The sequence below is a fragment of the Rhinolophus hipposideros genome (genome assembly GCF_964194185.1).
Source record: "Rhinolophus hipposideros genome assembly, chromosome: 1".
Lineage (NCBI taxonomy): Eukaryota > Metazoa > Chordata > Mammalia > Chiroptera > Rhinolophidae > Rhinolophus > Rhinolophus hipposideros.
This window is the reverse complement of record NC_138047.1, coordinates 55,878,454-55,904,961: the sequence shown is the minus strand read 5'-3', so window position 1 is coordinate 55,904,961 and position 26,508 is coordinate 55,878,454. Positions and strand designations below refer to the sequence as shown.

At 37.4% G+C, this 26,508-nt stretch overlaps 1 protein-coding gene across 1 annotated transcript; it reads left to right on the top strand.

Annotated features, from left to right (window-relative positions):
• The first annotated feature begins 700 nt into the window (after positions 1–700).
• Positions 701–24,054, top strand: CCNI (cyclin I). Its single transcript, XM_081060869.1, is given in 8 exon segments — positions 701–760; positions 6,236–6,289; positions 6,291–6,392; positions 13,244–13,372; positions 16,157–16,231; positions 16,382–16,522; positions 16,825–17,055; positions 22,497–24,054. Coding segments are annotated over 8 exon segments (1,221 nt in total). The 5' UTR covers positions 701–715; the 3' UTR covers positions 22,941–24,054.
• Positions 24,055–26,508: the final 2,454 nt, after the last annotated feature.

Sequence of the window (26,508 nt, the reverse complement as noted above, 5' to 3'; positions counted from 1 at the left end):
GGGCACGAGGGCGTCTGCCGAGCTCGAGGTCCCGTTGCAGGTCGTTCCGGCGGGAGTCACAGCTGGGCGGCAGAATAGTGGCGGGCGTCTGTCGGGGAGCTAGGGTGGCGTCGGACTGAAGATTCCGGCCTGCCGCGCTCAGCACCTTTGTTCTGGTAGTGGGGGACGCGACGTTGGAGGAGCACAGTGGGGCCCCAGGACGGTAATGGTGCCTGTCGAGCCTTATCTGGCAGCTGGTGTTCTAAGGGGTCCGCAACTCGTTGAACCCTCAAGGACTCAGCGCAGCACGTAGTCCAGGAGTCTCGCTGTGCGGACGAGGAAAACAGGCTCCGCCAAAGGAAGTAGTTTCTTCCTTAGGTAACCCAGAGTCCGCTGGCCAGAAGTCAAACCCTAGCACTGTGTGCCCACGCTGTGTGTACAGTCTTTGTCCCCAAAACGTATTTGTTGGAAAGAGTAACGGTGGTGTTACCTGCTTCCTAGCTTTTCCAGGCCATTTGGTGGCAGACGACGTAGAAGGGAATGGACAGGGTTTAGCTTCTCTAATCCGGGTGCACGTGGGTGAGACATCCTGAGCTTCCAGACTAGGAAAGCTGTCTTAAGTACTGGTAGAGAGCAGACTGGCAGACTCAGCGGGCGTTGGGAAGGTGCAGCAGAGGTGGTTTGCCATCACAGTTAATTGACTTTATGTGGCAGTGTGACACTCCAGGAGGTTAGGATGGAACTCCAGAATGTTTCTCGGTCAAGATTGGAAGCTAAGAGTGTATGTATATGTTTTATTCTGATTTTATAATTCTTTGAAAATGAAAAATATTCACTTTTCTGTGCATGTTTCTTCATTTTTAAAACGGGCTTAATAATACTAATACCAACTTCATAAGGTTGTATGAGGATTCAGTGAGTTAACATGGCATAGTACTCTGAACAATACCTGGCCAAGTAGAAAACACTCATTGCTTTTGTTAGGCACTTGACAAGTGTGAGCTATTATTATTATTTATTAGGCCTAGTGTTAACTCAGAGTGTTTGCCATCTACAAATAATTATCACTGAGCGATTAAATGCAAAAGTAGACTTACGTCCAAGTACAGATATAGGAAGGCAGGGTACCATTCTCAGATTGATGTAAATGACAACTCTGTAGGAAGGGACAGGTGAGCTAGAGAAGACATTTCAAGTTGAAAGAACAGTGTATGGAAAGGCATACAGATTGGAAAAGAGCAGCCTGTTTTGGAATTACAAGTATCTGTAGTTCATTGTTAGCTTAGGGGCATAAATTTAGTCAAGGAGGTAATATATTAATGAAGTTTTTTTCTGTTGTATACCTAGCACTTCAACACTTCCTCAGAGGACCAGAAAGCTGTCTGTAGATTTATAATATAGTTTATGCTGTACAATAAGCATTTTATAAGCTTCACTCAGACAGTAAGCTATTTGATAAACAAGTAGAAGTAGCAATTGAAAGGATGAGAGGAGAAATGTGGAACTATCATAGTTAGAAGTGTGTGAAATATGCCAACCAAAATACAGTTTTTTTGTTTTTAGTTCCTAAAGACTTTTCTGTCTGTGCACTCAAAATTCTGGCTGTAATCAACAATTGGCATAAAGTAACAAGATACGACTATAACTTTCTATTTAAAACAGTAAAGTTATATTTTAAGTGTTTGTATTTTATTCCTTAGCAGGATTCATTATTCATCTAACTTAAATATTCTGTTTTATACATTAGAAAATAGGCTTGTGTTCTGTCAATAAAAGAAGTAAAACTCAAGCCAATGCTTTCTCCAGTGTGTCATATGTGTCTTATTAGAAACATAAAAAAGGAATGTAAAAAAATACTCTGATAATATAATCATTTGTCATTCCTCCCCACCCCATATATACATATATGTGTGTGTATAAGTTGCATACATTATGACCCTTCTAAATTTCTTAGTGTGTATTTCCTAAGAATAGGGATATTCTCTTACAGAATCACAGTAAAGTTATCAACGTTAGTAAATTTAACATTGATGCATTTACTTTAACCTGTCCTCTGTCCTTTGTCCATGTTCCCTTTATGTCAATCGACCCATTTAATGACCTTTATAGCATTTATCTCCTCCAGTACAGGATCCAGTCTAGGGTCAGATATTGCACTTTCATTTTTCTCTAGCCTCATTTAATCTGGAATATCCCCACAGTGTCTTTCACTTGCATTATTTATATCTCAACTTTTAAAATTTAAGAGAATTTGAACTTTTTCCTATGCTACATTTCCCTACATTTCCCTAGTGTGAGCAAAGAATGATTCCTTTGTTTTCTTCTGTTGATATGGTACATTATATATTAATTCATTTCTGAATGTTAAACCATCTTTACATTCCCGGGCTAAATCACATTTGGCTATGGTGTATAATTCTTTTTATGTTGCAGGATTCAATTTGCCAGTATTTTGTTGAGTTCTGCGTCTATATTTGGAAGAGATACTGAGCATAGTTTTCTAGTGCTGTTGCTTTGTTTGGTTTTGGTAGCAGGTTACTAACTGGCCACATAAAATGAGTTGAGAAGTGTTCCTCCTCTTTACTTTTTGGAAGAGTTTGTGAAGAATTTGTATTACTTTTTCTGTTAATTTAGCAGTGAAGCAAGCCATTTGGGCATGGGCTTTTCTTTGATAACAGTTTGTGTACTAATTCAAATTCAATCTTTTTAGTTACATGGGTAATTCAGCTTTTCTGTTTCTTAAGTCAGTTTTGGTAGTTTGTGGTTCTAGGTGTTTATTTCATCTCAGTTGTGCAGTTTATTTGTATACAGTTCATAAAATTCCTTTATAATCCCTTTTGTTTCTGTAACATAGGTAGTCATGTCCCCTTTTTATTCCTGATTTTAGTAGTTTAGCCTCTGTTTTTTCTTGGTCAGTGTAGCTAATGGTTTGATAATTTTGTTGATCTTTTCAAAGAACCAACTTTTGGTTTTATAGATTTTTCTGTATTTTTCTATTCTCTGTTAATCTCCTCTCGAATATTGTTTTCTTCTGGCTTGCTTTGGGTAGAGTTTGCTCTATTTTTTCCAGTGTCTTAAGGTAGAACATTAAGGCATTGATTTGAACTCTTTTTTTAATATAAGCATTTACAGGTTTTAATTTCCCTCTAAACACTGCTTTCATTGCATCCAATATGTTTTGGTATGTTAGGTTGTATTTTTCATTCATCTGAAAGTATTTTCTCATTTCTCTTGTGATTTCTTCTTTGACCCAGATTTCTTTGTTTTAAAAAGGTTGATAAAGGATCTAAATATTTGAAAGTCTGCTAATTGTAGGAGATTGGAGAACAGGAATCCTTTAAACCTGAGATTACTCTTCTTTACATGATTGTATCCTATATCTCCTCTTCTGTTCCCCCTAAAAGTAATCTTCAAAGAAAACCTTGCAGGGAAAGAGTCATCACTTGGGGCAGCCAGCCATTGGAGTGTGTTGAGAAGACTGAAATCCTGGTGAGCTACCTTGGGTGTAGCTAGCTAATGCAGTTAGAGAGAGATAATTAGTGAAGTAAGGTTGAAGTTCTGACAAAAAAAGTTAATAAATTACAAGCTAAAGTTAGGTTTAGAAGAACGTAGAATATGTGAAGTTCAGTCTTCATCCAATATAGGTGTTTCTTCTAAATATCTCTTGACAGATGGTCATCTATTTTATACTTCATTTCTAAGGTTATTATTTATTTCTAAGGTTAATATTTATATCTGCTTTAGGTGAAATTATAGTGAGTCTGTTCATTTAATTGTGGAGAATCTGAGAAAAGTACCAAGGCAACAAAATTGGAATCTTAGAACATCTCAGCAGAATGTAACAGTAGATGAAATCTAATAAGATAACTTTTCTTTTTAAAGAAAGAATACATTTAAGATCCTAAACAAGAATATATGAAAAAGGCATCAAAACCCCACACACAGTTGGGTGGGACAGGTGGAGGGGGTGTTTGCCTAAGAGTGTAACTTAGAAAGCCTTAAGAGTTTTTTAGTTGACCATAAATTCTACCTGAATTGATAGTGTGGTGTGGTCTCCAAAAATATAGCTAATGATCTTAGACTCCATTAATAGTTAAACTGGTGCTAATTTAGAAGAGCAAAAATTGTGTCATGTGAGGAACCTTGAACAGTTTTTCAGCTATAGAAAAGACGAATTGGTGTTATCATTAGCAGCCTTCAAACATTTGAAGGATTGGCTTGCTAAAGATAGATTAAATTTGGGTTTGTTTTGTTTTCTTCTGTTTTGGGTTGTTTTTGGCCCCAAAGATTGAAAGGAACCATTGGTTGAGTCCCTATTTCATCAGGATACTGTGCTGTGAGCACAGTGAGTGATAGATAAAAAGATGACATTGGTAGATGTGACTACAAAGGAATTTATAGTAGGGGAGATAGTGGGCAGCTGCTTTCTCAGGAGGGAGAGAAATCACACCAGATTAGAGAATCAAGAGTTGGAAGAAATTATTAATACTTGAAATGGGCCTGTCAGGGTAGTTATTTTTTTCCCCTCTGTAAGTTATTTACTTTTTTCCTGCTTAGTATGCAAAGTACACTGTGCTCATAGAAAATTTGCAAAAACTCAGAAGTTTAAAGAAGAAAAAAAAATCAATCATAATCCAGTTAACTAGAGGTAGTCTGCAGTAGATAGAGTAGCAAGTAGGTGAAGTATGTGAATAGTACAGGAAAGAAGATAAGTAGCTAGAGTAGGAGGATGTGGAAATTGAAGAAGAGGTTTGTTATTTTTTTACCAAGTTTTACATTTTTATCAAAAATTTGGAACTTTCCCCATGTTAATTGTAGACATTTAATTTTTTTTAAGCCCATGAATCTGAAGCACATACACATGCAGGTACACAGTTGTAAAAGTGAAATAGTTATATGAAGTTTATAATGAAAAACAGTATTCCCCTGCTGCAGGGCTTCCTTACTCTTTTCTCACTCCCTAGAGGTTAACTACTCTCAGCTCATACCCTGTTTCTTTTGTTATTCAAGGTCATATTTTCAAACAACTTGCTTTACTGCTTTTTTGTTGTTGATGTTTTAGTTTTAGATACTAATTATGATTTTCCTACTATGAATGTAAATGTGCTCTCATTCTACGGTCTCCCAACACCCTTCATGTCCCAATATTTGTTGAAATCCCTATTTAGTATTTTCATTATTATTGCTATGTAAATACTGTGGTTTTTATATTTACCTTCTTGCATAAACTTTCTGAAGTTAATTACCTTTTCAGTTCCTTAGCTTTCATCAAATCTAGTTAAGCCTTTTCAGATTCTATATAAGTTTGATCCAATTTTCTGCACATAGTTGTAACTCTCAAATCTGTAATTTCCTTTTTTTAAAACTCAGAGATATTTCTCTGGGACTCGCAGTTGCCTTTCACAGATCTAGACTGTGGCTCTTTAGACCTGTGCTCCTATTGGAGTGCTGGTCACCTTACTGTTGAGCTTTCTTATCACGCTGTTCAATAGAACTTCTGCATTGATACAAATGTTCCTTTTCTGCACTGTCCAATGCAACATCCACTAGCTACACGTAGCTGCTGAGCACTTGAAAGGAGCTGTTGTGACTGAGGACACAACACGTTGAATATTTTAACTTTACTCAATTCTCATATAAATGGCCACATGTGAGGCTAGTGGACAGACACTGTATTGGAAGCTCATTTCAAGATGCTTTGATTCTGTTTACTCTATGCTTGTTATGCATATTTTTGAACCATGAGAATGTATTAATGAAAAAACCAAATAAACTTTTAAAATGGAAAAAAGATGATTTCATACTTAGGGGTATGGTTTCATACTGATTAAGTGGGAATGGGTAGGATTTAATATAATTGATGTAACTTTTTAATGAAGAAAAAGATTAACAGCCCATACTGATTAGATTTTAAGGGGAATATTTGGGACTACTTCTAAAAATTCCTAGTATAAAAAACTCATGACTTAAAATTTTTTTATATAATAACATTTTGATCAAAGTCCAAATATTCTATCAGTTATATGGCCGTGTTTTTGTTCTCTTTATAACTGAGTTTCAAATTTAAAGTGAGAATGTTTTAGATAACTTATTATAACATTTTAATATGTATTTTAAAGAGCTATAAAATCCTATACTGCCTTGTAACATTCTTACTTTGTTTTATGAATTGCTTAATAAGAACCAACATATTTATGCAATGTGACACTTATTCTATAATTAAATAAAGAACACTGTTTTATATTTGATTTTGTAGGTAGCTACATCAAGCTGGGAGGCAGGCAGATCCAAAGGATATCATGAAGTTTCTAGGGCCTTTGGAAAACCAGAGGTTGTATTTCCTGTTGGAAATGGCAATCTCTAGGGAAGCCCAGATGTGGAAGGTAAATGTGCCGAAAATGCCCACAAACCAGGTAATGATTTTTCTCTTCACTTTAGATAGACGACTTTTATTAGAAATAAGTGTGTACTACTGTAATATATAGTAGTATCTTGATAGGTACTGGAGAAACATACCATAGAAGGCATGCTGTATTCTTTATTAGAGAAACATCTTGTTTTTATTGAAACTAGGAATGAACTGTTATTGTTTGCTTGTTTTTTTGTTTGTTTGTTTTCTAAGTTATAGCTTTAGGAAAATACATATCTGTTTTCTTTCCTCATAATCCAGTACTAATAGTAGTAAGTCACTTTTATTTCTACATAAATCATTGTCTTTAGGGAACAAAAATTGATCTATCTTTCTTGAATATAAGGAGTTTAAACTACTAAGGTAATGCCAGTGTTGGAAGCTTCTAGGAAGATAGCCACTGACCTCTCCATTACTGTTGGTCATATGCCTTTTAGGAATTTTTATACTTCTATTATTATATCAGTTATTTTTTACAAATAACTATGAGGTTTATTCACTCCAAAAGCTTACTGTATAAGATGTCTTCCACATATTTTTATCCCTATTACCTAGCACTGTGCTTGGGATAAAGAATGTGGCCAAGAAATTTTTGATATGTGTAGGTGAATGAATAGCAAATATCTAAGTTCCTCCTGTGCTGGTTTAGGTTAACCTTTGTTCATAGGTTATTGCTTTTTCTAATTCTAGCCTGCTTCTTTCATTCTATCCCACAAGCTGAAGAAATATTTTCCATGTACTGTTACTTATTTGTCTTTTAGCAAATTGAGGATTTGTTAACTTGAATGAATACCTTTTATGCTAGGAGCATTTATGTGTGCTATCACACTTAATATCTCACTTTATCCTTTGAAATAGGCAGTAGTCCCAATTTGCTCAAGACTAGCTAATAAGTACCAGTAGAATTATACTTGGGGCCTGAGGCAGTTTTCTTCCCATTATTCTTTGTTTTCCATTTTTTATTTTTATGTGCTTGTGTCATTTTTAGTTAGGGATTCAGTTGTTCAGTCAGTACATGTTTATTATGTATGTGCTACATTCCATACACTATTCTAGGCATTGGGGAAAACAGAAAAACAGAAATTCCTGCCCTTATGTTCCAACATTCTAGTAAGCTGCAAAGCTTTATAACAGCTGCCCTTAAGAACCATTCCTTTCCTCCTTCTCCTGAGTCAGCATGTAACCAGCAATGACGTATTTTTACAGCATGGTCTTTGAAGGTGATATTCTAAGAAGTTTGTAGCATGTTATTGCTATATTGTCATTTAATCTGGCCTGTTTCTGTAGGTGATTTAACAAATATTACTGAGGTGATACCAGGAAACAGAACAGTATCAACTTCTAAGAGGGATCTACTTAAGGATTTGCCTTTAGAAGCCATACTTAATTCTTGCGAAATGTGGGTGGGCTTGGCCTGGTGGGGTAGGAGATAATAAGATAGGGATGGGACTAAAGAGCTATAGGGGCTTGAGCTGTTTGCTAGCGTAACCCCCGCCGACATTTCTGTATTCTAGTTCTAATTCCTTTGTTTTCTTCTGCCATTCTCAGGGACGGGCTTCTCTGCCTCTCTTTCCACTATTGCTTCTAACCATGATTTCCTTTCTTCTTGATTCCTTGCGGAAGAGAAACACAGTTGTCTCTAAACTATACATGTCTTTTCCAACTTTTCTAATTTTTTTCATTATTTGCTTCTGTTGTTTGTGTAATTTGCTGTTTTCAGTTCTAGAATTTCCCTTTGTATTTTTTTTATAGGTTTCATTACTCTAGTGAAGTTCTTCATGTTTTTATTTTTCTTCTTTTCCTGTATTTTCTTGTATATTAAGTCTTTTTCTGATAACTCAAAGATCTAGACCTTTTTGTCCCCCTCCGTTTTTTCTCTTGATTTCGATCATTTCAGTTTTTTCTCTTGTCATGCCTGCTAATTATTGATTGGATGCTGGACATTATGGAAAATTGTAGAGGCTCTAGAGCAGGGGTGTCAAAACTGCGGCCCGCGGGTCAACTGCGGTCTGCAATCCATTGTTAATTGGCCCGCAGCAAATTCCAAAAATATATTTAGTTCACTTAAATAAACCAGGTGAGGCAAAACGTACCTTACTTCACCTCGAGTGAGTGGCCCGGCTGTTTGTGTATTTTACCACATAGGGCCCTTGGTAAAAAACGTTGAAAAAAATTTGGACACCCTGCTCTAGAGTTACCTTTCCGCAGGAAGGTTCAGTGTTCCCTCTAGTGGGCAAACTGAGTAGGATATTAATACCTCTAATCCAGTGAGGGATTGTGCTGATTGGAGGCTGGTTTGCAGTTGGGTCTGACTTCATCTACCTTTGGGCTTGCCTCAACTCCTAGAGTGCAGCCAAGGATTCCAGCTGAGAGCCGAAGTCCTCACTAGGACCCCTTGTTCCTGAAAGGCGCTGAACTCATTCTTGTTTTTCAGAGGTTTTCTGCTTAGCTTCTTAGATCTGTATCCTTCCCAACCTCAAAAGTTCACTCAGAAAATGTGTTAAGGGGAAAATCTACTGAGTGTCACATTCATTCAGATCTCTGGCCCTAATCCTCCCTACTAGGTTCTTGACTCCTCAAGTCTCCAGATTTTGTCTCTAGCCTTGTAAGACTCCCAAAAGCCCTATTAGTTTCTTTGCCCGTCTTCAGCCTGTTGCCATACTCACAGGATGGGCAAATGCCCTAAAGGAAAAGCTGCTGCAGAATGTGGACTCATCTGTTCTCGTTACCTCCTCTCCAGAATCTTGGCTCCTTAAGGTCTGGTTGTTCTAGTGGTTCTGGTGCCTTTAAAACAGGTTTTGATTTTTGTTGTTAATAGTTATTCTAGTTGTTTTCAGCTGGAGTGTAAGTTTGCTGCTACCTACTCCATCATAGACAAAAGCAGAAATGTAATTTAAGAAAAAAAATGTTGAACTTAACAGGTGTGACAAGAGATCTGTGGGGACACAGGGAGAGGTACTTAGCCTAACTTGAGTTATCAGGGAAAGTATCTGGTGGCGAGTGACCATTGAAATAATGAAGGATGCATAATAAGGCAGGTAAAAGAGAGAGGGAAGTACATTCCAATCAGAGGGAACAGTATGAGCAAAGGAACAGTGACGTAAAATAGCATGGTAGGAGCAAGGAAGAACCATAAATACAAGTACTACTCTTCCAGTATGAATTTCAGCGCCAAAAGTGATGGAAGGTGAGGGACGCTGGCGTTAGGTCGTAGAGGGACTTACATGCCACACCTGGGGGATTGTACTTCCTCTTTCAGGTGATGGTGAACATTGTAGTGTTTAAAGTTGGAGAAGATTTGTCTTTTAATGATCAGAAGAATAGCATTTAGAATATAAAACCCGGGGTTTCCCATGTTGAATCGATTCTGTTTGGGAATAGTTGTGAATGTTCAATGAACCATCCTAACCCTATTTGAGCAATCCATTGTAAGAGAAAACAGATCCCCTGACCAGGACGTGTCATACTGTCGGCGTTAGCAGGTGGGTAGGCAGGTAGGCCACCTGGCCTCCTTCCCTGCCTTCCTCCTGAAGGGCATTGCTTAGGCACAGAATTCAACTTTCATAAATCGATTCTGAAAATACTACTGCTTTTTTAGTACATGTTTGAATTGATTTGAAAAAGTGATCTTACAATCATTATCACTTTACTAAGAGTGAGTCTTCTCAAACTATTAGCTTTTGCATGTTTTTTTTTGTTATTGTTAGTGTGGGCTACTGATGATAATACTAGCCATGCAGGAATGCTTTCTTGTCCCTATTCTCAAATTTTAACATCAGGTATATTAAAGTTCAAAGATATTGTCATGATCTCTTTCGTAACTAATTGAATTGGTTTAAAAGAATTATTTATATGTAATATTTCTTAAATTTGTTTTTTCTGGCATTATTAGAGCATTTAGAGGTGGAAAAAGACAATACTAACATTTGAGTACCTTTTGTATTCTGTTTGCGATTTACGTAACTTACACCACTTAGTTATAACTATAATATGGAAATCTCTATATAACTCTGTTCCCTTGTGTTATATACACTTACAGCACATTACGCCCATCTTTTGTGACACTTCTTACAATTCTGTGTTTATGTTTTTGTTTAATGAGACACCAAATAGTCACATTATGTAATACAATCTGTCATTTAGGGGTGTTTGTGTTCGTATACCCATCTGACTTAAAGGTGGAATTAATGGTGTTCTTGCTCCTCATTGCTGCTCTAGATCATTGTTCTCTCGCCTCCCTAAAAGCCTCTCTAGTTTCATTAGATTATATCACCATCTACCTCTCCTTTTGTGAATTTATTTTCTTGCATTGATTTGTTTGGATGGCTCAGTTCACATTTTTCTTACTTGTTTTGGCATTTTAGATATAAACTCGTCTTGGTAGGAATTTTATTTCTCTTGAATGCTTAACTTTCTTCATCTAGAAGTTTTGTGACTGCCTTCACTTGGGGCCTTTAGAGACCCTTAGTCAAGTACTAGATCTTAAAGTAGCAGCACAGGGCTATATGGAAAATGGGATATTGTAGAACCAATGACCATGCTAACTAACAGCTGCTTTACCCAGGGCCTACCCGCAGGGCTGCGTCTGCTTCCTGTCACCTTCCTGGAGAGGCCATAGCTTCAAGTAGCAGTGTTTTACTGCCTTTTTCAGACTCTTTGTAGAGGGAGTATCCAACTCCTGGCTATAGTAGCCTAACTCCAGTGTCCTCTGTCATGCTGAACAATAGTCTCTGCAGGACATAAATTTCCCTGCTACCCTCTGCACCCAGAACCTGTTAGGCTCACAACTTCAGTCCCATGAACCGCTCTATGTTTCTTTTTGATTCGTGGAATTGTATCACTGAGTTTCAGAGTATGGTTTCTAGCATCTTTTCCACCCACCTTAGTTTTAGTTGGAAGTTGGAGGAGTTTAACAATAGGTTATTTATTGCCTCCAGGTTGATATCATTCCTATCCTTCAGAGTAAAGTTCAGACTCAAAAATGTGGTTCTTTTCCTTGCTGTGCAAATTATTATTCCCTCCCCTGTTTCACTTTAGGATTCAAGTTAGTTGCTGTCTCCTCTAAGCTTTCACTCTACTCCCAACACTGGGCCAAGTGCTCTTCCAGGGTATATCCCGAGCGCCCAGTGCATACCTCTGTTTTAACATTTCCTGTAGTGCTTTTCACATTTTCTGGTTGTTTGCCTCACCATGAGACTTTAAGTTTTGAAGTTTAAACGGGGAGTTTTCATGCATCATTGTATTCCCAGGACCTGTCATATGATAGGCACTTAATGTTTATTAATGTGAACTGAATTAAATGTTGATTGCCAGATGTTTTCAGATTGTTGTTCATAGTCTTAACACTAGCTTAATGGTGAGATGTTAACCTAAGAGGTTGTAAACCATCTTTATCTCATTTTCTTCTCAGTGTTTCTTGTGCAGTATTCTAGGGTCAGTCTTTATTTGACAAAAGGAACTGACCAGAAGGTGAATGTGTGGCAGTTAATCTATAAAATACCAGTTATAACTGAGTTTAGGGTTAGATGTAAAAATTATACGTGTGATTATTTGGTTTGGCCAATATAAAGAAACACTTTACTTTGTTGTGCCAAAGCTAAAAAGTGACAGAAGACTTGGAATAAAATAAGAGAAGACAAATTAGCCCATGGAATGGCAGAGATTATAATGAGCAAGTCGTATTCCTCACAACACTAAAAAAATCCAAAAGGAAGGAGAGAAGAAATTCCAACTGAAATACCTGTTTGCGGAGATATATTGTCAGGATCCATAGCACTTCATGCTTTAATATCTCTTAATGCCCTCCTCTGTGATAGGAACTGTTAATAATTTCATAAAGTTGATCCTGACTGATCAGGAAAAAGGTTTAAACTATGGTCACTATTTTCTAAAGAATGGTCTAAGTCATATATTTTTTAAGTTTTACATAAATGGTTCTGAGTGCAGACCTTGGATTAAACCTTTACTTGTTTAGAGCCTTCACTGAAAATATTCTTCCACTGCTCAGAGTAATTTCTGTACTTTGTTGTGTTTACCTGACAGAAGTACTGGTAGTACTCATGTGGCTCTGTTTCATTTACTATTAGTAGATTAAGTATTATTAGGTTTGTTTTGTTTTATTTTTATGGTGCCTGCGAAACTCAAGAGTAAAGGTATCAGAATCATCCTTGCTTTAAAGTGTGTACCTTCTGAAAATTAAGCCTCCACTCAGCAGTTAAAAATAATATGTAGCAAGATTAAAACAACAATAACGTTTTATTTTTGTGTAATAATCTCGCCAGTGGTTAAGTTAGTTCAGATGAATTTTCCCTTTCAGTATTCTTTAAATGTGTAATTTGTCTTTTGTTTATTCCTGTTGACTTCAGTTTTGTTTTTAATGGGCTTTCATTTTGTTATCATAGTCTATTTATATTTCCTAAGATTGTTTAATGGCTATTTGCTGCCTTAGAAAGTCACAATATTTTCTTATACACAAGAATTAGGAAAACTTAATTCCAAAATTACTATCAGTTGATAACAGTGTAACATAAACTTTAAAATGGTATATTTCCTGAATACCTCAATTTAAAGTATAAATAAATGGTGAGATCACATAGTGAAGGTTTTATTTGATAAAGAATGAGAATATTGGATATTGATATTAAATGCTAACTAACACCAGTACATAAAGTTTTATCTTCATATATCTCATTTGATATGTTTTGAGTAAACATTAAAACATTTTTTACCATATGAACATGTATTCCATAGCATTTACTAACCTTTTATAAGAGAGAGTTCTAACCATATTCTTGATGATAACTTGAAACTTTACTTGTTCTCTTTTAATTTTATCTTTCAATTGTTCTCTTATAGAATGTTTCTCCGTCCCAAAGAGATGAAGTAATTCAATGGCTGGCCAAACTCAAGTATCAGTTCAACCTTTACCCAGAAACGTTTGCTCTGGCTAGCAGTCTATTGGACAGGTTTTTAGCTACCGTAAAGGTAACTATTTCAGGATACACTTAAACATAATCTCTTGTGTGAGGGTTTATGTGCTAAACCAGGTGCCCTTAGTAAACATTCTATAAAATGGAAAGAAGTGGAAAATCTTCGTGGACATGATATATATATCTACAAGAAGACATGATGTCTTCAACTGCTTCAAATCTTCAGAAATGTTTCTAATTGTAGTCTGTTATTTATTTTTTTGCTACAGGTATTCGTAACTTTATACTTAACCTGTGAAGTTTTTTATCTGATTTTAGTACAAGCCATATAGCATTGTTTAGTCATCTTCTAGATGTGGACAATCAGGCTAGAGAAGTATAAGCTATTGCACATTTTTCTCTGTCACTTCCTATTTATTGAATATTGTGTGGTTTTTCTGGACAATGTATAAATACTTTCTAGAGATCTACGTTTGGAGCATAACAAAATGAACTGAACTGTCATAAACTAACTGGTATATTTGGTAGCATACAAATATGTGAATAAGTTTTATATTATTCCTGTTGGTATATCATTGGTTATATTATGCAAGATGAGTCACAGTAGGCCTTCAACAGATTGCAAACAGAAAGTCAGCATTTATTTAATGGCAAGGCATGAAAAAGTAGAAAAGCAATTCAGTTGTCATTTTGTACATCTAGGAATATGTAAACTGGGAGAACTATGAATTCAATGCTGAGGGTGCTCTGCTCTTTGTTATTCAGTATAAAAAATAGAAGCCATAAAATTTGGATGGCTGTTCAGTTACCTTTTTATGTTTCAAACTTCTGCTTTTAGGAGACCTAAAGAACCCTTCATTATAATGATACTGATTGCCTGAAATCTGGGTTATTTGAGATGCCCACTTTTATCTCAGTGTCAAGTCCCCCCCTCCTCTCTAGCCCCCTACGACAGCTAGCCTTCCTTTCACAGAGAAAGATAAAGATGCGTTTAAGGTCAGTCCTTCTCGGGTTATATGTTGTTCAATAATTATTAATGAACTTATTATAGCTTCTATCAAAAAAGATTGTTACTTACCTTAATACTAAACATTTCAGATTAGGGCAAGTTTCTAAAACAGTTAGAGAATTTAGCCAAGTATAATCTCATTTTTTCATATTTCTTACTTAATGGGTCCTGTCGTGTTATTAGCATCAGATACTCTTACTTAGGCATAGTCTGTATTGAAACACAGAATGTAGTCATAGTTTAAATAAAGACACTTCAAGAGGACCATGAAAGAGCTCCAACAGTGAATGGAGCCTCACTCCTAACTGCACAATAAAGTGCTATGAAGCTCTTTCAAAGTGTTGACTCTGAGCCCTGTCCCAGACCCAATGAATCTGAATCTCTAGGAGGTGATATCTGGGCGTCTGTATTTAAAGAATACATCCTGATGTATATTCAGGACTGAGAACTACTGTTTGTTTTTTTTAAAAAAACATCGCACACTTGCTATTGGGATTCTTTTTACTAAATTTATTATTGGTGCCCCTGATTTAGGGGTTATTGCCTACCCAAAGTTGTTAACACTTGGGCTCTGTTCTTTGTAAGGAAATCTGATTACCTCTGGATTTTGGGTTTGATGTGTTATATTCCTGGGGAAATAAGGGAGCCTAGAAAACTAGCTTAGCAACAAGTCTGACTCACTTCCTAGATTACTTGTGTGGTGTCCCTTAACTTCTGAGACTTTTCTCAGCTGTAAAAGGAAGACATAATAGACATGACGATATTTATGGAAGTACTTTCTAAACTGTAATGTTTTTATTAGCATTAATGATTATTTTAAAATTAATAGTCTTGAGCCAGCTTTTATTATCTCATACAAATAGAGGATTGTAAGATTCCTAGACAGTGTGCCACTTATACTGCGGCAGTGATCTTTGGCATGTTTACTAAATAAGTTAATTAATCAATACTGGACTGTAGTTATCAGAAGGCTTCTCCAGTTTCACAGGAATGAATGTAATATTTAAATAGAAAATAAATGTTGGAACAGGTTTTCTCTGTGTTACGTAACTTAACCTCTATGTCACTCAATATAATTGGACTAAATTGTTCTGATTATTTAAAACTGGATGCTGATGCTGGATTGGCAAACCCTTATTCTATCAGTAAGGTAGAAAGTGGGCCAGTCTTGTAGATAAAGGGGTAAATAAATTCAAACCCTCCTGTGGGTGTCAAACTTAAGAACTTTTTTCTCCATTAATTGATTCTGTATATATTTAGGAGCATTTTGTTTTTACCATGGAACTTTAATAAATAATTTTTTGTGTGTGGGACACTTAATTAGAAAATTTCTACTCATCTGCTTTCATCCTATAATTTCTAAAGCATTTTAGATATATTAATAATCTTTTTATATCTCTTCTTTCTGTTTAATTCCCCTAATACCTAGTATGTTAATCTTACTGATATGATATGTAAAGGGAATAAAACTAGCTTAAAAATAAAAAATACACATACACACATTTTTTATTTGGGGGATTTTATTTATTAAATTAAAAATTGTTTTCTAGTATCAAGCTCTTCTCTGCTGGATAGAAATGATCTTTGGCTACTTAGCATTGGTTGAACTTCCAGTAATGGAATGATCCTAGTATTTCCATAGAATATGGTTAGGGTTGTAAAGTTAAAAGTTAGCTCTGATTTTAGAAAGCAATGGGTGGGAATCTGATTAATTGAATTCTGTTGAATGTATGCATACTTGTGTCATCTGCATATCTGGTTTTTTAAAATAAACTTTTAACTTTTTGAAGAATTACTGAAGTTGCTTTTTCCCCCTCTTCAAAATTTTAGGCCCACCCAAAATACTTGAGTTGTATTGCAATCAGCTGTTTTTTCCTAGCCGCCAAGACTGTGGAGGAGGATGAGGTAAATATTTTCCTTTAAAGATTAGTTACGTCTCCTTTTTGAGAATTTCTCTCCATTAATTTGCTTTTTGTTTACCAAAGCAAAAATTAAAAATGAGTTTATTTTTTTCTGTGCTTTCTTCCCTGCCCCCTTATCCTTTGCTTTGGATAGAGAATCCCAGTACTGAAGGTGTTGGCAAGAGACAGTTTCTGTGGATGTTCTTCATCTGAAATTCTGAGGATGGAGAGAATTATTCTGGATAAGTTGAATTGGGATCTTCACACAGCCACACCATTGGATTTTCTTCACATTGTAAATATACCTGAAGTCTTATTTGAAAAGTAGTCCTTTTCACCAAATATACCAAATTTATTCCTTATTTCCTAACTTGGAAAGTAGATTGCCTGCTCATTTGTTTCGTTCTGATTTTTAGGAAAAGGGAAATTACTGCAATTAGCCAAGGAAAAATGAGAAATTAGGATATATGTCAAATCACTGAAGCTCAAATTGCAAACTTAAAAAATTGAGTAATACCTGAGGTTACATACTTTGCGTAAACAAATCAGTAAAACCAGAATGATCTTGTGATTTTTTTTTTCTTTCCCTCCCCCCAGTTCCATGCCATTGCAGTGTCAACTAGGCCTCAGTTACTGTTTAGTCTGCACAAAGCGAGCCCATCTCAACATTTGGCAGTCCTCACCAAGCAACTACTTCACTGTATGGCCTGCAACCAACTTCTGCAATTCAAAGGATCCATGCTGGCTTTGGCCATGGTTAGTTTGGAAATGGAGAAACTCATTCCTGATTGGCTTCCTTTTACAATTGAACTGCTTCAGAAAGCACAGGTAGGTGTCAGTTTAATTAGTGTTCATTTTAAGTGTATCTCTTATTAGATACATAGGATTCACCAGATAGTTATAAAATTAAGACACATTTCAACTAATAAAATAAATAAATATAAAAAAAGACACATTTCTAATCTTGTAATGGCAAACTTTTTAAAAGTAAAGAGTAAAGTAAATGTACACTTTAAATTTACGGGCTAGTTGTCCTTTCTCTTGTAAAGCTTAGATATTTTCTTGATTCTTTCCAACCCTTTTATATTACTTAAAACCTTTAAGAATCTTGAAAAATTAGTATGATTCTCAATAATATATTCTTTAGTTTTGTATGAACAACCTTCCTAGCTACATTTGTAGGTTTCATTATAGTACTTCTATACTTCACTCATTATGTAGAAGATAAGTCAAAAACACAAATTGCAAGAAGTTGCTTTTCAGATAAGCAGTCATTTAGTGTTGACTAGAAAGTGAAGTATTTGTATCAGAATTTGGCAAGTAGAAGCTATCTTTCTGAAAGAGGTTTTGGTCCTGGTAGTTCCTATAGTTGCCTGAGATTAGTCCATAACTTGTATTTGCAAATTGATGTAAAATGTTATGGGTCAGTTGAATTTTTATCAACTATCTATATAATATATAAGGGTTTAGAGGAAAAAATTCTCATTCAGATGGAAAGTTAGTAATGGTATTATATGATAGCAACTACTTTGAGAGAATTCTTGTTGGTTCTTGTCAGCAAATAGAACTTAAAAGTTTAAATCTGCAAACTGTACTTTGCCATCTGAATCCATAGAAGATTTATGGATTTACTTTCCCTTTATCTGTCTCTGTTTATTCTCATTTGTCATTAGTGATTCTGATTTGTTTCATTGGATTTTAGAGAAAAGGCTTAAATTCTGAGCTTAAAACATTTTGTAACATAAAAAGAACTAATTTTAGCAAAGAGCTGCAGTTTGAATTAATAAAACTTATAAAAGAATACTATGAAAGAAAAATGAGAATAATACTTGAATTTGGTGTTTTGTAAGATAGTTATAATTGATGATCTTATAGATGCGGCCTATAATAGTTAGCAGACATACAAGAAGTACCTTAGTGCTATACCTCTCAGCTCTGAGAATTTTATACCCTCGTTTGTGAACAGAAAAGGGCTGAGAGACTTTTTATAAAAAGGATAATGATCAAGGCAATATATTACTGTTTCCCCTAAAATAAGACTTAGCCGGACAATCAGCTCTAATGCATCTTTTGGAGCAAAAATTAATATAAAACTTGGTCTTGTGTTATATAAGACCCGGTCTTATGTATATAAGACCAGCCTTATATTAATTTTTGCCCCAAAAGACGCATTAGAGCTGATTGTTCGGTTAGGTCTTTTTTACCCCCCATTCTTCCACTCCCCCTCCCCCACTCTGGTTCAAGCCGTTGTTTCTCAGTCTCGTTTTGTAGGACACAGCTCCCCGGCCCATGCTGCTATTATGAGCCTTGTGCTCCCCCCTGCTGAGGCAGTTGGTCACCAGTCGTCCTGACATGGCAGCTCTCACCAGTTGCCGGCCACTCATGGTATCCCACAGCAGCCCAGAGCAGCTCACGGCAGCCCAGCTCCAGAGAGAGCCGTTGTTCACGATCTTAGCTGTAGAAGGCGCAGTTCACTGGCCCATGTGGGAATCAAACCAGTGACCTTGGCGTTAGGAGCACAGCACTCCAACCACCTGAGCCACTGGGCTGGCCCTGGCTAGGTCTTATTTTCATGGAAACATGGTAGATGGAGCCCCATCCCTCTTCTTTGTGCTTTAGTCCACTGTTTTTAGCGTGGTTCAGTTTCTTCTACATCCCTGGGACATATGACATTAATGTAACACAGTCATTTCTCCTTTGTAAGAGATATATGTTCTTTTAATAGCATATCTTAGGTTGAAATAATTGAGAGGTGTTTCTTTCCATTGAAATAAGTGCTATAATGAAAACAAATCCTAGGAGATAGTCGCTAGTATTGTTTTGCCCACCTAGAGTCTTGGAAAATGAAGTTGAGTATTAATCATTACATTACATTAGACCGGAAGTGGGGGAAGGGACATTAATAGAAAACTTCCTACATTATATCTTTCATTTTCTTATTGGTACAGATGACATATCTCTAAATGCCTCCTGACTTGGTCTCTATGCCTATTCCCAAGCTAGAACACAAAAAACTTGCTATATAAAGTATCACTGTTACAGAGAAAGGACAGACTGTGAAGCATCAGTAATAAGAATGTTGTAAATAGCGTGTGTATTCTGTAGCTTTGAGGGCTTGTTCTCTATAGAAAAACGCTGGAGAACCTGATGATCTCTCATAAGTCTTCCGGTGCTAGAAGAAGAAAGTGTTCACTAAGAAGAAAATGTTCACTGAAACGTGTTTCTCCCTTTACTGAAGGAGTATCACAAACTTGGAATTTGAAGGAATCTTAGAAATCATTTCATTCAACTCCTTTATTTTATACCTGCAGTCCAGGGAACTCGAGGCTTTCCCAGAGACACACAGGACTACTTAGTAGTAAGAAAACAAAAGAGAACCAGTGCTTTTTCCATACCAACTTGAAAGCTTCTAGTCAGTGTTTTTCGGAGTTTCTTTTAAAACTAGAACCCTCCCTCACCCCCGACAAAACCTTGTACACACACGATCCCGGATACTTGGGGCAGAGACCTGTTGGGTACAGAGTCCTGCTCAACATGGCCTTTTTCCTTCCGTAAGCTGTTTGGACATAGTTTGAAAACCACTGTTCCATTCTCTTAAATAATATATAAATAGTTATATTCAGAAACATTTATTGAGAAATCTGTGATCTAGGCACCAGGAGACAGTAATTCAAAAAAAAAAAAAAAGGTCTCTGCCCCATGTAGTATTCCAGTTATAATGGGGAAGATAGTTAAAAACAAGGAAGTTTACAAAACTAGAGATTTTTGGTCTTAGCAGTTCTCTAAACCTCTTGAGTTCCTGATTCTGTGAGGGGGCCACTGTCACTAGCTCTGCCTCTATGCCCTCTGGACTTCAAAGTACAGGACAGCGAGTGTCCCCTGGTTTGAAAGGTAACTTCCTCTTGGCCTTCCTAGTTCCCCACCACCATCCCCCAACCCTACTTGTTCTTGTGCTGCCTGTTGGCCACGATTCTGGGACAGCTAAACCCTTTTCTTACCCCTTCTCTCATTGCTCTACTTCCGTGGCTATACTCCTGGCGTCCTCTTTTTGGCTGCTGTGGCCCACCTTGATAACCTCAGGATGCTAACCCTGCCCAAATGAGTGCAGTGGGCTCGCTAGTCACTAGCCAGGCAGTGGTCACATTTGATGATCCCTGCTGTGGTGTCGCTTAAAATTAGAGTAGGGAGTTAGAGAAGCAGCCCCAGCTCACCAGGGTCTCCCAGTTCTTCTTGAAGGTGCCTAAGGTCAGTCTACTGAGGGAGGTTTTCTCAGTGCTTCATGCTGTCCAGTGAACGTGGGTCCATCTGAACCTATCACTTACGTCATTGTATTCTGTTCCCCCTTCCCATCAGTAACCTATTTGAATGTCTTCCTTTTAAACTTTCAGTGTTTAATCTCCAGTGTCTTTCTAGCTCTGTCATTTTTCACTAGTCCTCACCTCTAAAATACTAACTCCCTGTTTACTTACTTTTTTCACAGAGAAAGATTATAGTGACATAAATAATCTTTTACTTGAAATACATGCCTTCCCCCCTCTCTCCCAGGATTCTGCTGTGGTATTATGCCTAATGACCAAGGCATTAGAATATTTGTGGTGATACTTTTGTTTTTCTAGGTCACTAAGTATCATTCATTTGCTAAAGAACAGTTTATTAAATTAGGTACTTTTTAGATATAATTTTAATAGCCTTCTGTAGTTGCCTAAAATAATAGCCTTCTTTTCACTTCCCAGTTTCTGTCTTTCATTTCTGTTACCTCTTTTGTAGGCTTTTTGAAGTGTACTGGCTAGGGTATCAATCGTCTTAACTGTGAAGCCCTATCCCTCTTCGGTGTGCTTTGTTCCACTGTTTTTTTGAGTTACAAGAATGAATATATTTAGAGATAAAAATAATTTTGTGACCAAATGTATTTTTGCAGAGCATGTTGTTTTCCTTTATTTTCTCTGTGGTATTGCAAATAGTCATGCTGTGTGCTGCAGGTTATATACGTGTGAATAAGACTTGGTTAAGAAATGTTCAAAAATGCTTATGAAATACACAAGACTAGAAAGTGATCCCTGTACAGTTAAACAGTCAAGATAGGTTTCCTGGAGGGTGGTGGCGGTTAGTCCAACTGGGAAGGAATAGTTAATACAACTTCAATAAGTAGAAAAAGGGTGAGCGAGGATAAAGGAGAAAGGGCAAGGATTGTACAGAATAGAGAGCAGGCCCATTTGGCAGCAATGTGGAGCACAAATTGAGATATGCTAGAGATAAGGCTGGAAACGATGGTTGGGGTGAGATTGTGGAGCCTTATTATCAAGGTTAGCTAGCTTATTGCTGGTAGGCATTGGGGTGCACTAAGAAATTTGAATAAGGGAGAAATCTGTGTCGCTAGAGTAAGAGTATTTTGACTGCAGCTATAATTACAGGGAGAGAAGAGAGAGACTAGAATAATTAGACTCTTTACCAGAGGTAAGATTTGAAAGGCCTTCCATGCACAGTGATTATGCTAGAAACCTAAGGAATAAAAATGAATGTGAAATAATCCTACCTCTTAGGATCTTGTAGTCCATAATGGAAAAGCTAAATGTTTAACTAGATTGTTCTAATACAACGTGGTAAGTTTGACGACCAGTTCATACAGAAACAGCTGACCCTGGACTTCGGGTGTGCAGGAGAGCAGGGTGGCTTTAGAAAGGATGGGCACTGAACTAGTGTAAAGGATAACATGGAATTAGTGTGACCCCCATGAAGCAAAAACATTTCTTCCTCGTGTTGTCAGGCCTCTGTCTTCTACAAAAACCGGATTTATCAAAAGTTCTCATTTTCCGTTTTATTCTAAAGGCCAGACAGCCTTCCCCATCCCTTATTTAAATTTTTTCTTGCCTCTGGCTTCTTCCTTAAATTCTTAGTGAAGTTTGTGTTTATCTGTACTTTGGTCTTCACTGAAGAGACTAGATAGAAGAGGCAGAATACGTGGGGTGGAGGTCCTCCTACACAGGGGGACTAGACGGAACAAAAGCAAACGTTGGACATGTATGTAGCAGTGAACAAGAGTTTCTGCCTGCATGAAGATGTTCGGCATACAAATGCAAATACAGAATTCAAGTTCCAAAGAGATTTATATTAGCAATACAGATTTGGACATAACTCCTAAGGCTGGAGGAATAGATGAGTTTGAGGTAGACGATAGGGGGTGGATAAAAAGAAAAGGGGCACAGGGAGGGAAAATGGCCAGCGGATGACAGAGCAGCCCACAGTAATCATCCCTTTTTTCCCCTGCCCAGATGGATAGCTCCCAGTTGATCCACTGTCGGGAGCTTGTGGCACATCACCTTTCTACTCTGCAGTCTTCCCTGCCTCTAAATTCCGTTTATGTCTACCGTCCCCTCAAGCACACCCTGGTGACCTGTGACAAAGGAGTGTTCAGATTACATCCCTCCTCTGTCCCAGGCCCAGATTTCTCCAAGGACAACAGCAAACCAGAAGTGCCAGTCAGAAGTACAGCAGCCTTCTGTCATCATCTCCCAGCTGCCAGTGGGTGCAAACACACCTCTGCTAAACGCAAAGTAGAGGAAATGGAAGTGGATGACTTCTATGATGGAATCAAACGGCTCTATAATGAAGATAATGCTTCAGAAAATGTGGGTTCTGTGTGTGGCACTGATTTATCAAGGCAGGAGGGGCATGCGTCCCCGTGTCCACCTTTGCAGCCTGTGTCTGTCATGTAGCTTCAGGTGTTACTACTCTGCGATGGGAACGTGGAAAACCAGGGAAGGCTGTATAAAGGTATATACCTTATCGGGCTGATGTGAAGTGAGCCAGGAATAGAAAAACCATTTACTTGTGTGGCTAATTATAATTCAACATTATTTAAGCACTTAAAAGACCAAAAGAGTGTAAAATTCAAAAGATCCAACAATTTTTTTAAAGTAAAAAATTTTTTGTATATTTTTCAGTTCCACACTTCTCTGCTAAAATGTAAGGTAGATTGCCCCCAAGTCAAAAATTCAGTGCTTTTTAAAACAAAAAAACCCCGAAAATTCTTAGCTAGCAAACCCAATCCCAGTGTCCTGACTTAATTTTCCTCTTGCTTTCGCTTCTTCATTGAATACTTAAATGAATTTTATGCATGTCAATCTATAGCCTGACTTCCACTGATTAAGAAACCCTTCAAATTGTTTTTTAGCAATTTAGTGAACATATTATTTCAGTTTGACAGCCATGTTTTAATCCATGATTCAAATTCAAATTAATCTGAAAGGGTACTTCAAAATTGCCCCATATGAATTAGAGGTGGTTAATATAAAAAGGACTCACATTACCACGTTGATTTTTGTGTTTGTCTTATTTCAATATCTAGAGTTTGGAAACAAAATTGTTTTTATCTTGAACTGAATGTTAAAAGTGGCATGTAATTAGGACACTCAGATTTTTTGAAAGCATTTTTGGCATTTATACTAAAATTTGTGATAAAGTTAATATATCCAGGTGCTCACCAAAGAAACATGTAACAAGTGAAATTTGATTTTTTTATTGTTTGGGTAACTGCTCAGCTCCTTTTCACACTATAATCAGTAGGAGGGCCGGTCTAGATGTTAGGGCAGCTCTATGATCTGGGTCTCTAACATGTAATAACTTAATTCAGTGCCCTCGTTTTATGTTAAGCTATTAGGATTTTCTCGATAAAAGTCATTCCCTCTGTCTCCCGAGCCTGTCTGTATTTCTCTTACTGACTTCTCGATCCTGAGCTTCCTGTGCCATCTGAATAAGGTATTGCAATCAGAACCAACCATGTGCTAATGATAAAAGCCTCTGGTAGCAATAAACGTTGTCCTGAACTGTTGTGTGTCTCATTTTTTTCTGCTTGTGAAGAGGTGCAAGTTCCTGATTGCTTAGGCACTGCTGTTTAAATTGTGGGAAATGATAAAAATCCTAAGAACGTGCTTTACAGAAAATAAAACATGAAGACAAAGGAATGGAATTAAATGTGAGGGATGCAGGTTTTGACATAGTCGGATTGTTCCTTTGTTTTCTCACTGGTGGACTGTGGACCTTCCAAACAGTAAATTCTCATCTAAATGGAACGGTGTGAGTGCAGGCACAGGTAACTTGGCATTTTTAACTTACTGGTTTCGTTCCGCTGTAACGGAGTATTCTCAGGTCAGTTTTCTTGAAATTCTTGATAGAGTTGGCTCCCTTTACCTGCCTACAACCTAACAATCCAATCAAAAGGAAAACCTTTACTTACATACAAGTGAAGGGAAGAAGGAAGAGAAAATAATGAACTGTTTTACAGTGAGGGTAGCAGACTAGCTTTGTAGACACATATTTAAAAATCCCGCTTATCCTAATCTTCCTCTGGTTCTGTTTCTTAATTCTCAGTTGTGGGAGCTTCAGGGAGTCCGTATGTTCATTTCCATAAAGTAAATGGCACTTGCTTCCCACCCATTTAGCAGATGAGGAACAGTTTTGTTATGTGAAAAGCTGGTGATACAATTGAGTCTAGGGCCAGAATACTTCATCTGTAGTTCAGGAGCTACAGAGTGAACAGAAGTTAGGACAGGGATTTGAATTCATTGATCTTGAGGTTTTTCTGAACTTTCCAGTTGGGAATATAGTGTTCTTTTCATGGGAAACTGAATTGAGGTGGTTGGGCTGCTGGCAGTCCCGCCTCAGTAAAGCTCATTTAACGCACAGTTCAGTGACGTGATAGCACTTTGGGAGACCAGACCTGAGCGCTGCCCTGGGGCCTGGGCTAACTGGGGCTCTTGGAGAACTTTGGCTCTGAGGAGCCTGAACTCGGGCTGAAACAGAAAGCACAGTAATTCTTGAACAGTGCGCACCTTTTCATGAAGGATGTGCCTGCTGTTCAGTTAGATCCTGCTTTGCCTGAAACTCTTCTCAGTAGCCTGTCCCAAGTTACTTGACTTAAATCTTGGCATCATATCACAAACTATTCAAGGTTTGGAAACTTGACTTTCAAGGATCCCAATTGTCTGTTTCCTCCTGGTGGTTAGACAACCTGTCATTCCATGAAGCGCCCCACAAAGGCAAGGGCCTAAATTATCCTAAGCCATTCAACAGAAAAGGTGACCATGCACGCGCTAAATCTTGCAGATTAGACTAAAAGCTAAATACTAACTTCATTCTCTGCAAGATTGGTGTGAAGTTGGTTATCTGGAGACTTGAATATTTTTCTACAGATGTCTTAAAGTGGGGGGGGGGGTAGTCTAGAACAGGGAGTGCCCCCAAATGTCAGCTACAACACTTATCAGCAATGTTCCTGACACTATGCCTTTGGCTCTGAAGGAAGCTAGACTGTAGCTCTTCACTCAGCCAAGCTGATGAGAATCTGAACCTCCATCTCCCGCCATTGAGGGGATTAAGATACTGGTGCCTGCCCCCACCTCCCAAAACCTATTTCTTTTCTATGTTAGAACCTACACATAAGTGTGTCCTCTGTACTCGTTCTTTACATGCCTGGATTTTCAAGCTTTTTAATTTACTTTGAAACTACCGTGTTTCCCCGAAAATAAGACCTAACTGGACCAACTCTAATGCGTCTTTTGGAGCAAAAATTAACATAAGACCCGGTCTTATATAATACTGGGTCTTATTTTACTATTTTATTTTTTTAGTAATTGCAGTTTTTTTGCAATTATTTTTAACCTTTTAAACCGCAATTACTATTTTTTTAATTTTATTGGGAGACGGTGTATTTTTCCAGGGCCCATCAGCTCCAAGTCGTCCTTCAATCTAGTTGTGGAGGGTACAGCTCACTGGCCCATGTGGGAATCAAACCAGCAACCTTGTTGTCCAGAGCTCATGGTCTAATAAACAGCCACCTGGCTGCCCCAAGACCGGATCTTATATTAATTTTTGCTCCAAAAGACGCATTAGAACTGATGGTCCAGCTAGGTCTTATTTACGGGGAAACATGGTAAACTGTGCTTGAGCATTACTACCCAAAGCAGCACAGGGCCTTTCAATTCAAATGTGATTAAGTTACTGATGCTTGCCCAACGTGGGAGAGAGCTTATCTTCATCCTTAAGGTAGTTTGTACATTTTCAACTGGAAAGGAAAATACTGTGCATGCCAAATGTTCACACAGCCACCCTGGGAGATAGCAAGCCTGGCATACATTAACAAGTTGAGGGTTAGAGGATTGTCCAATGCCATATAGTTAACGAATTTTTAACAAGGTTCAAATTCTACCTCATCTCAAATCTTTACCCTTTATATTTGATATCTCGAAGTTTTGCCTAACAAGTAATTGTTACTCTAAAGCCACCAAA